This window comes from Protopterus annectens, chromosome 9.part0, assembly GCF_019279795.1.
Source record: "Protopterus annectens isolate FY-2018-M chromosome 9.part0, PAN1.0, whole genome shotgun sequence".
NCBI classification, from domain to species: Eukaryota; Metazoa; Chordata; order Ceratodontiformes; family Protopteridae; genus Protopterus; species Protopterus annectens.
This window is the reverse complement of record NC_056743.1, coordinates 1,434,580,967-1,434,596,177: the sequence shown is the minus strand read 5'-3', so window position 1 is coordinate 1,434,596,177 and position 15,211 is coordinate 1,434,580,967. Positions and strand designations below refer to the sequence as shown.

The following is a 15,211-nucleotide window of genomic DNA, read 5'->3' as shown; positions in this document are numbered from 1 at the left end:
TCAGTCTTTGTATTAACTTATATTTTCGATTTATTTTTTTCAGTGAATATTTCAAGCTATGTAATGTTTGATATGTTTGTTTCATAATTGTCCTGTACTGGAGCTTTTCTCCTCCAGTTTGAACTGAAAATGGGCTCGGGCTCAGTTGGACTAACCTGGTTAACAAATGTAAAGTAAATGAATAAATACATAAACCAGCTGTCTTGAAGTGAATATTGTAACAGAAGTAAAAGAACGGGAAGTGGGGTCTTTAGAAAGGGTGAAGAGTAGATTACATAGAACAAAAAGGATATTATGGGAACAGTACATGAATGCTGTTTTGGAGGAGGAATGCTGTTTAAGAGAAGGCAGGAATTGAAAAGTATAACTTTACTTTGATTATATGATATATAACAATATATGTGATGTATAAAGTTTGTAAAAAGTACTTGCTAATGCAGGTTGATTTTTTTTTTTGCCTACGTCACAAGTGATAGTTCAATAAATGTGCTAAAAAAGAAGATATGATGAATATGATGGTGACATCTCGGTTAAGAACTGTACCAGACATGCACTTCCATACTCTTCTGAAAAGAACACTATGAGGTAGAGGATTTATGATCCATGTAGCTTCTGTCCACTTCCAGGGGAAACACTGCACTGTGGCTGAAGTTCAATAAATCTAAGCAGACTAGACATTAAGTACAGTTATGGGCTCATTCAGATTTACTTGGAAAACTGTACATTAACAAACAAACTACCCATTTGTGTGGGCATTCATAGTGCGTGGCATGTCATTACCTGCCACTTCCATAAGTAGGCACAACTTGCAAGTGGCTGTGTCCGAAGTTGCTCTGTTTTGCAGGATGGGGTAGGACCACACACTCTGCTATGGTGGCTGTCACGTGATGGTACAACAAAACTTTGAGAGTTGCAGTTTGCCAGGACTGTGGTAGCCATGTCTGTATGTAACTGATCAAACGGAAAAGAACAAGGAGTGACTGAGAAATAACCTTCTCAAGATTACATATGGTAACCCTTCATAGGTTCCTTACTCATGCTTCTAGATGCAGATGTAGCAGATTGGGTCTGACTTGTAATCTTCAGTGCGGAGTACCCAAAGTGTAGCAAATTAGGTGAAAATGCTGCTTCTATATTGGTTTGTCTTTAGCTGTACCACACACACACACACACAAACAAGTACTACAAATTTAAGACTGTATACAGCTTGCTTTTGTTTACAATTTCTCCCTGGGCAGTGTGGGGTTTGAATGAAAGGAATAACCCAGTATCTGCATTTTATTCTAATTTTTTTCCATAATTCTTGTCAGATGACCAAGACAGTGACGCAACATACAGTCAGGTGCCACCAGAGCCTCAGAACTTGGAACAGCAGGAAAAAGAACAAGTGTACCAGGAGCCACAAGAAGAAACCGATCTCTATGAAGAGCCACCTCAGGTCTGTTATGGGCTTCTATCTTGTGTATGCTGCTTAAATGTTAATGTAAAAGGATGGGACGAATAATACAAACAGCACAACAAAACTAGTAATACATTTTTACATTTATTAAATGAGCTGGAGGACTGACCCATAAACCAGTGTCAGCTATGGTGACCTGAGCCGCATTGGAAAGACAACACATGTCATTGAATTAGTGTTTGACTGTGGACATTTCAATTGATAAACAGTTGTAGACAATGCTGTAGGTGGATTGGACACTCTAAATTGGCCCTAGGCATGAGTGGATGCATGTGTGTGCCTTCTGTGGAAGGTTGGGCGCTGGGCTGGCAACTCAACACCGTAAAACTTCACTGCCAATCATTAGTGGACAGTTGATCCGCTGTGGCAACCCCTAACTGGGAAAAGCCAAATGAAGTAGTAGTAGTAGACATTTTGTACATAAAACAATAAAAGAGGTGTATTTTTTTTCATGTGAACATCGGTACAATGATTTCTTCACACATTACCGATAGTAATATCTGTATATTTAATCAGTAAAAACTCGAGGAAAATTACCACTGGAAGAACAGATGCAAAGTTCACAGAAGTTTCATTTCCTGTGTAGGACACTCAAACTAAATGGGCACTAAATAGACTTTTAATGTTTTAGTGCATCAGAAATGTTTGATATATACACATACTTGCTTTAAAAAAGTGAATTTATTTGTATACACTCCACTTTGTACTTTATTGAATTTTCTGAAAGATTAATGTTAGCACTGGGGAAAGAGGATGCTGTGTATGTCAACCTGTCTCTCTGAAGCAGTCACACTTTACCTTTATCCTTTGTTAGCTGTCCTTAATTGTTTTTTTCTTTTTTTTTTCTAAATATCATGCGGTTATTGTGAATTCTTGGTTTATTGGGCCTTTTGATTCATGGTACAGAGGCTTTTTTATGTGCAGGCTAAGTTAAAGTTAGTCTTGCCAGTTTTGTCATGTCATTAATTAGTCATAGTTTGTGTTATGAACCATTACTATAAGAGTGAACAGTGTAATCTGTAGCCATACCTCTCAACTGTAAAGATTTTCACAGAATGTTGCAGTTTGTCTGTTTCTCATAAAATGTGGCTTTTTGGAAAATTAGTGAGAATTGAAGGCACTAAATGATATACATTTAAGTTCATACTTGATATCCTTCAGAAAAGGCATGCTTACACTAAATCTTGTTCTAGCAGCTTTCTAAATAAGACTGATTTTTAGAATATATCCCTATTTATGGACCTCTGCACCTCCCCCATTTTGTTTTGCCCAGATTTCTTGTGCCAAGATGTTTTGAGGTATGTCTGTAGCCAGTGCTTTTATTTAAAGTTAGTGATGTGTAGTAGTCTAAGATAATTGAATAAACATGAGAATGTTTGTTTTTCAGTGGTTTGTAATTACTGTGGGTTATGATAGAAAATGTGTACTCAAATCTGGGTAATAGAATGTTTATTACAGTAGCAGTAGTTTGCTGCTTTGTAGGAGACATTCTGTGTGCCATCCAGATTTATCTGATGGTTAATTTTTACTTTTACCAAAATGCGAGCATTTGAATTATGCAGCCTAACAGCTTCTAGCATTTATATGTTGGATGTGTATGCTGAATTTGGATTTTTTTCACTCTTTTCCCTACTAACTGCTGATTACCAGCTGTCTCTCAATTAGCTGACCTGTTTCTTTCAACATTGAGGGTAAGATTTGGCTAAGAGGGGTCATCATTTAGGCAGCTATCGGGGGTGATTTGATGTCTTCTTTTCACCTTATCTCCTTGTACACACACAACTCTACAAGGGAAAGTTGGACATGCAGTGGGTTGTCCACAATGCGTGTTCCCTCGCTTCAGCAAGCAATGGTTCTAGCAAGTAACCCCACCAACCAGTATCAAAGCATAGGTGATGGTTTTCACTTTTTTCACAGGAGAGATCAAGCTGTCCCTGTGTGCTGTCAAGTGTGCTCAGTCCTCCACTCCCCCAGGAGGAGGCAAACAGGCCACCGTCCTTCATTAATATCTGCCTGCCTGACTACTTCAGTGTAGGGGCTGCTAAGGTTAAAAGAAATGGAGGGAAATAACTAGCTGTTCATTACGTTACACTTTGTCTAAACCTACAGAGATACTTACTATATAACAGTAGTTTTGTACATGGCTCCAAGAACCATAATTTACATCCTTGGAAATGTAAGACCAGTAGATTTTGGAGACAATATATGGTGTTGCCAGGGTCGCTGTACCTTAAAATAGTCTTACTCAGAAGAACAGCACCCTCAGAAACAGACTATATAGTTAGCAGAGTTGTGGGAGTTTGGGGTGTGTAAGCATTCCTGTATAAATGTTTTACTAGGGTAACAGTGAGTTTTGCTATTCACTGTTTGAATTGAGGTTTATTTTTGCTTGTTGTAGTACTGTCATTAGCAGGTCATGCACCTGTTAATTTTATTTATTTTTTTAATTACCTCTTTCCTTAAAAGTATTGCTTCTTCTAGTAAAACAAACTGACTGGAATAGTATTTTGGGGTGACTTTTACACTTGTAAAATCAGTGTATCAGTTGTACATTCTTTTGGCATAGTGATTCTCCAGTCTTCGTATATCACCAGTGACCGGTTCATTTCAAAATTGAGTTGAACCAGGTGATGTACAGTAATGCAGCACAACTCGCTGTGTGAATTTTTTTTTTTTTTTTTTTTTTTTTTTCCCCGTGACAGACTAGAATGCAAGCTGCATTCTTGAGAGGCTGAAATCACAAAGCTGTCCCCAGGCTGATAGCCAATATATTGTTTTTATATGAGCTGCATGTGAATACACTCGCAATTTCAATCCTTACCTTTATATAGTGAATCAGAGTGACTGACAATCAGTCCTCTAATATACAAAAAAAAAAATCCTTTGAAAACAGAAAAAAACCTCCTTTTCTATATAATGTTGCTTCCTCAAGTCCAACCACACTACTTCACACTTGACAGTAGGAAGCATACCCCCTCCCTAGTGTCAACAGCTCTCTTTCCGTCATGTTTTTCCTGTCTGCCAGTGTTTATCCCAGAAATAAAGAAAACAGTCCTTTACAAACCATAAATACAGCTTTATTTAATTTGAAGAAAGTGATCACTGGCTGCTCACTGCATTCCTACATAGGATCATAGGAGGTTACTAGGCTAATGGTCCTGGGGCCTCTACAAGCCTAGCCAATTATTTATCCCAAAAAGAAACCTCAGTCGGCACCTGTCACCCCTGTCAATGAAGGGACACAGTTGAGCCCCTGGTATAAATTTGTGGTTTTCCATCCACTCGTCAAGGTTGAGCTCGAAGAGGGTCAGTGAGGTACTGTTTGGCATGTATGGGAAGTCTGTTCCAGAGACAGGGCAGCCTCTAGAAGACAAACCTGTCTCTCCAGCAGGTTTTGTTGATGTTGCATATTAGATTCAGGCCTCTCGAGTGGGTAATTTGGAAGGGGTTAGCTTTACTGATATGGAGCATCTCTAGTAGGGTGGGGTCCAAGATTGCCTTGTAGGGGCAAAAAAAAAAAATCTTTCATACTAAGCGAAGACCAAAAAAAAGTCTTTTGTTCGTGTGGAACAGCAGGCAGTTCCGCATTAAGCAGAAGTGGCTCAGCTTTGTGATTTATGATTGGCCCATATGCCAATATGCAAGCCTGTCAAAAATCGCACAGTGGAGCCTCTTCTTTTCAATGTGGATGTTTGTTAGTAATTGTGAACATCATTTCCATATGTACATTAATATTTGCAAAACAAGTGACTAGAAACTATTGCACTGCATAGGATGAATCATGTTAAAAAAAAAGTTGTCACCGATGTGCTCTGTGTGATTTACGTTTGGAGTGAGATTGTGTTACGTTGTTTCTGTATTCTGTGTTCCATTTGTACAAATAAGTATATTGTTCATATTTCTGTAAATATCTTAGTAAACTTGTACTCAGAAAAGGAAGTTAATCTGGTTGAAGAAAAGTGCTCTGACACTATGCCTAGGCTGAACAGTTTTCAAGGTATTGTTTAACTTTAGAGAGGAATATACTTTTGGGTTTGTGTGCATTATATTTCAGTGTTGAAATAGACTACAAACATACTATTATCTCTGTAAAGAATTAACCCTGTTTGTACCTTTTAATAACATTTAGAGAATGGGCTTAACTATACATAGTCTTCCTCATTGGAGAATCAGTGTTCTCCAGCAGGGTGTTAATGTTCAGGTAAGCACAGTACATTAACCTGCTGTGAAGCTTGGATAGAAAAAATGCAGCTGGATACCATTTTTTTATGCCCACAAACCCAGCTTTATTGTTTAGCAAGCCTACATACACACTTTATCTAAAAGTAAGAAGTATGAAACTGTTTGGCATTACTGACTTAACTGTAATCCTCGGTGACTTATCAGCAAATCAAACACCCTACAAGGGATAAGGCAAAACAATGCAGCGAAATCATGGACATTTAAGAAGAATGGACAGTGGTTCACACTGTCTTACATTTATATATATTTTATGGCTCCCAGCATAGCTAACACAGCCCTGGACAAGTGGGAGGAGGACGTGTTAAACAACACAGACTATATGCAGCATATCAAATGCTATTTACATTTTATTGATGACATCTTTATTGTGTGGGGGACACCTTACAGCTTGGAGATTTTATCACTTGCCTCAAACAACCCCCTTCCTGAAGTTTACCTCTTCCATAGCTATACTTCAACCACTTTCTTAGATATACAGATTTCCAAGGACACCAACAATAACAGAATCACCACTGATCTATTCAGAAAACCAACGAGGGTTAACTTATTACTCCACAGTAAAAGTCTACATCCTACAAAAAACAAGTATAATGTAGTGAAGTCCCAGGGCTATAGATTAGCTAGAATTACCACAGAGATGGAACCATTTTTGAGAAACCTGACCAACTTAGAGAATGATTTTCTAGCGAGAAGCTATGAAAGTGAGATGTTAAAAAACGTCCTGGAAACCACTGTAGAACTGAAAAGGACTGAAGCACCTTCAATCAGCCTCCCCAGTAGGAGAATGTTAAGAAATTCCACAGAGAATAATAATTGCAAAAGTAGCTGCATCCTGACATACACTTTGGATTATCACAGTATCAAAAATGTTATTGAAGAAAACTGGGACATTGTCACAAGAAACCCTTTTCTGATTAACATCTTAGGTGAAGCACCATCCTTTGTTTATAGGACGGCCAGGAACGTTAGAAGTTTTGCTGAATTTAAACCTAGACTAATGAGAGAAACATTAAAAGATGTGAAACTAATTGCACATTTTGTATATTTCTACAGCAAGGTGATAGTTTTAATGGGTCTATATCACAACGTCGAACGCACAGGTGTTCGAACATCATAATATCGAACCAGGAAGTTCGAAATGTGAAAATAGCGAAGCCGTGGAACACCGACACCCCCCCCACCCAGGGAATAAAATCGGTGGGCCGTTTTTGCGGCTTTGCTATTTCCTCCACTGTGGTACGATCTCAGAGTTGGTATATTTAAGTAGGGTGGGTGTGGAGGCACAGCCCCCCATTTTAGTGTAAGTTTAAAGTGTACGTGTTTTTGTACCGGAACAGCGATCCCCCCCGGGGGGGGGGTTCGCTCTTCTTTGTGTTTGTACTTCTTGCATTTTGAACTTCCTGGTTTGATATTGCATCATTTGAACACACGTGCATTCAACAATGTGATATAGACCCATTTTTATTGCCCTTATTTAAAGAAAATCATTAAGACCAATGCAGGGGGGTGACTGTAATACTACAAAAGTAATTTACAGGGCATCGTGCAATGAATGTGATGCATTCTATGTGGGCAAGACTGTAAATATACGCAAGCATAAGATTTTATGTCATCTGTCAGAAATCTGCTCTGGATGTAAAAATAATGCACTAGCCAAACACCTTTCTTTTCATAAAAGATACACAGGTTTGAAGTTCCAGAGCCTGGATCGCATAGACATGGGGTGATCTTGAAGGAGACATCCTGAATATTCTGGAGAAACATGAACTTATGTGGCAATTAAAACTGAACTCTTTTAGGACGCCTGGACTAAACTACTACTGTTTAATTAAAAGTGTACTGGAACTTAGAAAATTGCCACATTGTTTACATGACTAATTTTATTTTATTTTATTCTACCGGTTGGTTTTAAATACCATTTTAAATCAGTTGTAATTTAAGTGTATATTTTGTTTCCATCATCATACATTTTTTCTTTTTCTGGTTCTTTTTTCCACTTTATTCAAAATTATGTGTAATAACAAAATGATGTGTAATAACAATACTAACTAATTATACAATAATATTTCTATAGGTAGTTTTTAAGGTTCTTTTTTTTTTTCAAAACAGGTTTATTGTTTTAACATATAAGAGAAATATCATAATTTTATACAAGTAATTAAAAATAGGTATTATTATAATATTCAACAAAACAACTAAAGTATTTACAAAGACATCCACTACAATCAGATCAATTAATTAAACTAAAATACCGTGCTATTGAAATTAGAATTTTTTTAACAAATTTTGTAAATTATCCCATACAATATAATATGATGATGTTCTTCATCTCACATTGCTGCAGTCCTTACTTATGGGTAGTCCGCTGTCCTCGGTCGGCCCGAATACCAAAGTATTAGGCTGACGGTCATGGGCGCCTAGATCTGACATCAGAGCGTCAGGGTATAAAGGCGCATGACCGACGTCATATCCTCAGTCTTTTTTGCCGCATGGTCCGATGCAGAAGCAGCGTTGCAAGTGCCGTTCAGCGTTCTGAAATTTTTCATTTTCGGAGTTTCAGACCGATACCAAGTTGGGCTAAGTACCCCGTTGGGGAATATTTTTGTTTTTTCTTGCCTCAGTTACTTACCGGATGTCAGAAAAAGTGAATAATTGTATTTCTTGTGGGAAACAGATACCGCATAGGGATTACCACTCGCTTTGTATTCCTTGTTTGGGACCGGAGCACGACGTAGTTGGGTGTCTGTTTTGTGCTAGGTTTAATAAGCGCACTATAAAACGGAGGTTAGATTGCGCTAGGTTAGTCTTTGGCAAGAGGTGTAATTATAATATGCCGTCGGATGTTCCGCCGCTTCTACTAAGAAGCGCAAAGACAAATCTTTAAAGCCTAGGCAGGATGATTCGTCCGTTTGGACGCCGGACCTTTAGAAGCTACAGCTGAACAGGTGGATCCGGCTGAAGTTTCTGTTGAGTCCCAGGGGGAAACTTTGATTTTACAAGATGTGGCCTCTCAGGAGGCAGGTCAGGCTGAAGGGGCCTCTCAGGTTACTATTCTCCCTTCTATGCCTAAGGTAGTTAGGTCTTCTGCTACTGTTTCTAAGGCTTCTTCTAAGGGCAGGTCTGTTTTGCCTTCCTCTGGTGTCAGTTCTGGTTCTTCAGGGTCTGTGCCTAAAAGCACATGCTTAAAATGGCAGAGGATTTGATTACTTTAATTAGAGGTTCTATGCCCCCTCCTGATAAGAGGCCCAGGATGGAGCCAGAGTTGGAAAGTTTGGAGCAGGCCTCAGATGATTCAGAGTCTTCTGCTGAAGACATTCAAGATTTCCCTCCTTATTCTGATTCTGATGCAGAGGATTCCACTCCTTCTGCTTCTCCTCCAGAGGATTTTTCATTTTCAGAAACTCTGCATTCCATGAGGGAGCATTTTAAGTGGGAAGGACAGGATTACTCTGATTCACGGAAGAGACTTAGGGAGTTCTTGTTTTTACCACAGCATAGACCCTTAGCTATACCTCCGGTTTTGGATGTTGTTTCAGATGTTTTCTCGGAAGCCTCCCTTAATCCAGATTCTGTGCCTCCTGCCCCAGTTAAACCGGACAGGTATTACAGGGTGCCTGAGGCTCATAAATATCTGTATAAGAGTCCTAGGGCGGACCCATAAACTATTAGTCAGGGGCCTAAGGGTGTTAGAGCCTCTGTTGTTAAGAATCCGGTTCCTCTGGATAAGGAAGCTAGAGCTTTGGATAGATGGGGTAAGAAGGTGTATACCTCTTCTACTTTAGCAATGAGAGCTTTGAACTGCCAGTTTCATATGTTGAAGTATCAGAATTTCCTCCTTTCTCAGCTAAGATCTAAAGTGGATGCTTTTGCAGAGGGCATAGAGTGTAAAGAATTGCAGGATTTAGTGCATGTTTCTGAACAGGTGGGTAAGCACTCTTTGCAATGTGGTTTTGATGCTTTGCAGGCTTCTTCTAGGGTGGCTGCCACTGGTTCAGTTATTCGTAGGCACGCCTGGCTTAAGGATCAGAATTTGTCTGAGCATGTTAAGTCTAGAATTCTGGATGCCCCTTTACAGTCTGAAGTTTTGTTTGGTCCTCCTGTGGAGTCAGTCTTAAAGAAAATGGAAGACAAGGCTAAGTCTATGCAGACTGTTAAAGAGTTTTTGCAGGTACAACCTCCAAAGTTTAGTAGAAATTGGCCTACTAAGGGGTGGACGTACCCTTCTTCTGATTCTCAGTCTAGGGGTAGATCTAGGCGTGGTAGGGGCAGAGCTCAGAGTACCTTCAGGCCGAGACAATGGAGTTCGCCTGCTCAATCTGCTGGTGAGGGCAGGGGCCAGTCCTTTCGTAAACAGGCCCAATGACCTGCATTTTCAGCTGCCAGATTCTTCTTGCCTGGCAGCTCCTTTGGGAGGAAAGTTGGCTCTTTTCAAGCAAAATTGGCATTTAGTCACCCAGGACAAATGGGTATTGGACATTATAAACCGAGGTTACAAGTTCTATTTCCATACCATGCCTCCTTTCAAAGGCATGCCAGACGCCCTCCTCGGCAAAGGATAGAGGCTCACAGACAAATTTCTTTACTTCTTCAAATAGGAGCTATACAGCCAGTTCCTCTGTCAGAAGTGGGCCTAGGATTTTATTCTCGCCTGTTTCTAGTTCCAAAGAAAGGGAACACGTGGAGACCAATTTTGGATTTATCTATCCTCAACACTTACCTGGACATTCCAAAGTTCAAGATGCTGACTTTACAACAACTTTTACCTCTGTTGGGAAAAGATCATTGGATGGTTACTCTGGATCTCAAAGAGGCTTACCTTCATGTTCCTATCAGGCCCAGTTGCAGGAGGTACCTGCGTTTCGGGCTGGAAATTTACATTATCAGTTCTCTGCATTGCCCTTTGGCTTATCTACTGCGCCCAGAGTGTTCACAAAGGTTCTGGCTCCAGTGATAGCCTTTTTCAGACTAAGAGGAATACAGATTTATCCTTATTTGGACGATTGCCTGATTATTGCACAAGAAAAGGACAAACTTCTTCATCATCTACAGTATGTGATGGCAGTGTTAAGATGCCTAGGGTATTCTGTGAACGAAACAAAGTCCAGTCTAGTACCCTCTCAGGACATGTGCTTTCTGGGTGTGAGACTGAATACAGCTTCCCAGATGGCGTTTTTGACCCCGGACAAACAAAGAAGCCTTTCTCTTTATTTCCATCAAATGTCTCTACGGTCCAGGCTGACTGCAAGGACAGTCCTTCAAGCCTTGGGGTTCATGGCATCTTGTATCCTGGTGCTTCCCAATGCCAAATTGCATATGAGGAAGCTTCAATGGTATCTCAAAAATGTATGGACACAGCACTGCCAAGATCTAGACACTGTCATTCAGATAATACCTTGCATTCAGAAGGAGTTTTTGTGGTGGGCTCAGGAATGTCACCTAAACAAGGGACTCTCTGTGACCCGGCCAGAGGCGAGTCAGATTCTAACGACAGATGCCTCGGACAAGGCTTGGGGAGCACACCTCAATGGAAAATGGGTGCAAAACACGTGGCCTGTCAAACTTCAACATTTGCATATCAACTTGAAGGAAATGTTAGCAGTCCAGTTTGCATTGATGGCTTTCAAAGATTTACTTCACCCAGGGCAGGTGTTGATTCAAACAGACAACACTACTGTCATGTGGTACATCAACAAGCAAGGGGGAACCCATTCTTACCCTCTTTGCAGGCAAGCGATGATTCTATGGGAAACTGCTCTCAATCTACACCTCAATCTTCAGGCAAGGTTTCTACCAGGAGCACAGAACTCCTTAGCAGATGTGTTGAGCAGACAAATAGTGGATCCTCACGAGTGGAAATTGGATCCTCATGTATTTCAAAAGTTGACAGTGTTATGGGGAACTCCAGACATAGATCTGTTCGCTTCTCCACTAAATTACCAGTTGCCAAAGTTTTGCACAAAAATGTTTCATCACACAGCTTGGAAGGTGGACGCTCTATCATTCAGTTGGAACAATCTGCATGTATATGCCTTTCCACCTCTGCCTCTTCTTCCCAGAGTACTTTTGAAGGTCAGACAAGACAAGCCAACCATGATTTTGATAGCAACGGATTGGCCTCGACAACACTGGTACCCACTACTGAGGAGTTTAGTGCGAGAACCTCCATGGCCTCTGCCTTTGATTCCGCACCTTCTGTCACAAGAGGACAGTCACTTCCTCAATGTCAAGATTCAGTCTCTGCATCTAACAGCCTGGCATATTCTGTTTTAGACTCTGGAGGGTCTCAGCTTCCACAACAAGTTTTGAATGTTATTTTGGAGGCCAGGAGGCCTAGTACCAGGAAAGTTTACGCTGATAAATGGAGGAGATTTTTTATTTGGAGCAAAGGGAAGGACTTTGATGTCTCCAAACCTGATTTAAGTGTTGCTCTTCAATATCTTACTGAATTATTGGACATGCTGCAGCCATTTCTGCTCACTATGATTGTGACCCTCCTTTATTCTCTCATCCTTGGTTTAAGCAATTTCTTAGAGGGGCAAAGAATATAAGACCCCCACGTAGAGCTCCTACTCCTGCTTGGGATCTCAATTTTGTGTTGGAAAAACTTACTCTACAACCTTTTGAGCCTGCAGCTACTGCCGAGTTAAAGTATTTGTCATGGAAAACTGCTTTTTTGTTGGCCATTACCTCTGCAAGAAGGGTTTCTGAATTACAGGCCCTCATGGCAGTGGAGCCTTTCCTGATTTTTCATAAGGATAGGGTATCTTTGCGCACTAATCCTTCCTTTATGCCTAAAGTGGTTTCTAGTGTGGCCTTAAATCAAACTATTCATTTGCCTACTTTTTATGCAAACCCCCAAAATAGAGGGGAGAAAATTTTGCATACTTTGGATATTCACAGGCAGTTGCGTTATTATTTGAGCAGAACCAAGGAGTTCAGACAGTCTCAGCAGTTGTTTATTTCTTTTGCTTTGGGTTCACAGGGTAAACCTGTTTCAAAACAAACTATTTCTAAATGGATTGGGTTTTGTATTTCTTTCTGTTATTCCCATCATGGTAAGGAGATTCCTGCTGGAATCAGGCCTCGTTCCACTAGGGCTACTGCTACTTCTACGGCCTTTCTAAGGGGGGTAGCTACAAAAGACATTTTGGAGGCAGCTACTTGGAGTTCAGTGCATACTTTTTCTAAACATTACCACCTTCCTCTTTATTCTAAGTCTAGGGCTGGATTTGCCACTGCAATTTTACAGGGCATTTTAGCGGCCCCTAATGCTTTATGATTTTTACCATCCTCCCTTTCCCGTTGCTTTGGGATTCTACCCATAAGTAAGGACTGCAGCAATGTGAGATAAAGAACATAGTACAGTTTTGTACCTACCATAAATGTAGATGTTCGAAGATCCACATTGCTGCAGTCCAATTTACCCTCCCTCCTTCCCCACTGTACTTTGACATGGTGCTATGCTTTAGGTGATGGTTGTTGTTGGGCATGTTTTTGGGAGGTATTCTGTTTTTGGCTGTGGCCTTTCTGGTTTGGCCTTCTGACATCTGGGGCAAGAAAAGACTGAGGATATGACGTCGGTCATGCGCCTTTATACCCTGACGCTCTGATGTCAGATCTAGGCGCCCATGACCGACGTCAGCCTAATACTTTGGTATTCGGGCCGACCGAGGACAGCGGACTACCCATAAGTAAGGACTGCAGCAATGTGGATCTTCGAACATCTACATTTATGGTAGGTACAAAACTGTACTTTTTTCTAGTTGTTCTCATTCTAATTGTGCTTATTTCCATATGGCACATTATATTCATAACATTTTTAAATTCATTGAACGAAGGAGGTGTATCTGAAATCCAATTTCTAGTTGTTATTTTCCTGGCCACTGCTAGGATAGACCATAACAAGGGAAGCTTAATCTTTTTAACACATTGAGGTACAGGTGTGTTGAATAATATAAGAGACTTAGAAATAATGAAATTATCTGTAAAAAGAGCCTGCAAAAATTCATTAATTGACTTCCAGTATTCTTTCAACTTCATACAGTCATAAAACATATGAGCCCAGTCGGCATTAATTTCTACATTACATCTCTTACATAGATTATCTTTATTATTTATTTTATTCATCATCAAAGGTGTATAAAAAGATCTATGTAAAAATTTCCATGTATAAAGTCTCCAGACAATGGAAGATGTAGTTCTATAAGCAGATTCCAATATATATTGTTTATCTTGTTGAGTTGGTGGGTCCCCATTAATAAAGGTGAAATAATTCCAGTATGAATCTACACTGTAAAAAGTTTCTTGTCTGATAATTTTATGTATATATGAAAGTTTACCTTTATCAGAAACTTTATGCTGTAAATTTAATATCAAGTAATCAATCAGTTTTGGAATAGATTCTTTAACTGTTATAGACATTAGATCTATTCTATCAATGAGATGTTGTCTAAAGATCTGAACCTCTAACCAGCAAGTTTCTCTTAGATCAAATTCTTGTTTTAAGAAATCTAGATTTTTAACTTTATTATCAGATATCAGCTGATACCAGTACTTTAGATCATTATCTATAGCTAAATGAGCTCCTTCAGAAGTAGATGACATAAGCATACCCTGAGTATACATTCTAGGGAATACAATAAAATTCCATTCCCTATACTTAGGGTGCATGAATATAAAGTTACGATAACTAATAATAATATTTAATGGGTAACAAACCATATGTTTAGGTGTAATAGGTGAAGTACAAAATTCCTTTAGCAACCACAACATGGAGTTATTTACAATCATATTTTTATGTGTTAAGGAGATTTTCATGAAGTGCATACTAATTAGCTCCCAATAATCTTTCCATTTTGCGATATATGACTGATCTATTAATAAAGTAATAACTTTTATAATAGAAGAGATAATATATAAATTAAAGTCTGGAAAAGAAATACCCCTTGAGACCAGCTATTAGTATGTTTCTTTAATGCAATCCTAGGTCTATTAGGTGCCCATAAGAAATTTAACATTAGTGTATTCAGTTTCTTGATAATTATTTTTGTAGGTGAAAGTATTATTGATTGTATTAAGTATAAAATCTTGGGGAATATTATCATTTTAATAATTGTAAGTCTCTCCTCCATAGTAAAAAACATATTCCAGGTATTAAAAAGATTTTGTATATTAAGAAAACAGGTATTATAGTTATTATATATAATAGATTTAATATCTTTAGATAGTATTATACCTAAATAAGTTATCTGACCTGAATTGGGTACATATTTAGTAAAATCACTAATGAGAATATTTTTTCGTGTATATATAGGTAGTATTTTAGTTTTTGTTTTTAAGGTTCTTGTACACAGACCTGAATAAGTCTAGAAGGACAAAAGCGCAAATGGACTAAGGTTTATAGATTTCCAGCCATGTAGTATATTGTCTTGGATAAAATCACAGACTTAATCTCGTTAAATAAGAGGTACCACATCATTATTTTTATTTAAAGTACATAAGGGTTATATT

General features: G+C 39.0%; 1 protein-coding gene across 2 annotated transcripts in view; it reads left to right on the top strand.

The window, feature by feature from the left end:
- DBNL (drebrin like) overlaps positions 1–15,211 on the top strand; it is a 902,612-nt gene that overhangs the window by 843,778 nt on the left and 43,623 nt on the right. For both annotated transcript variants that reach the window (XM_044084396.1, XM_044084395.1), the window contains one exon: positions 1,311–1,438. In XM_044084396.1, coding sequence (XP_043940331.1) covers positions 1,311–1,438 — 128 coding nt within the window. The remainder of the gene's footprint in view (positions 1–1,310; positions 1,439–15,211) is intronic.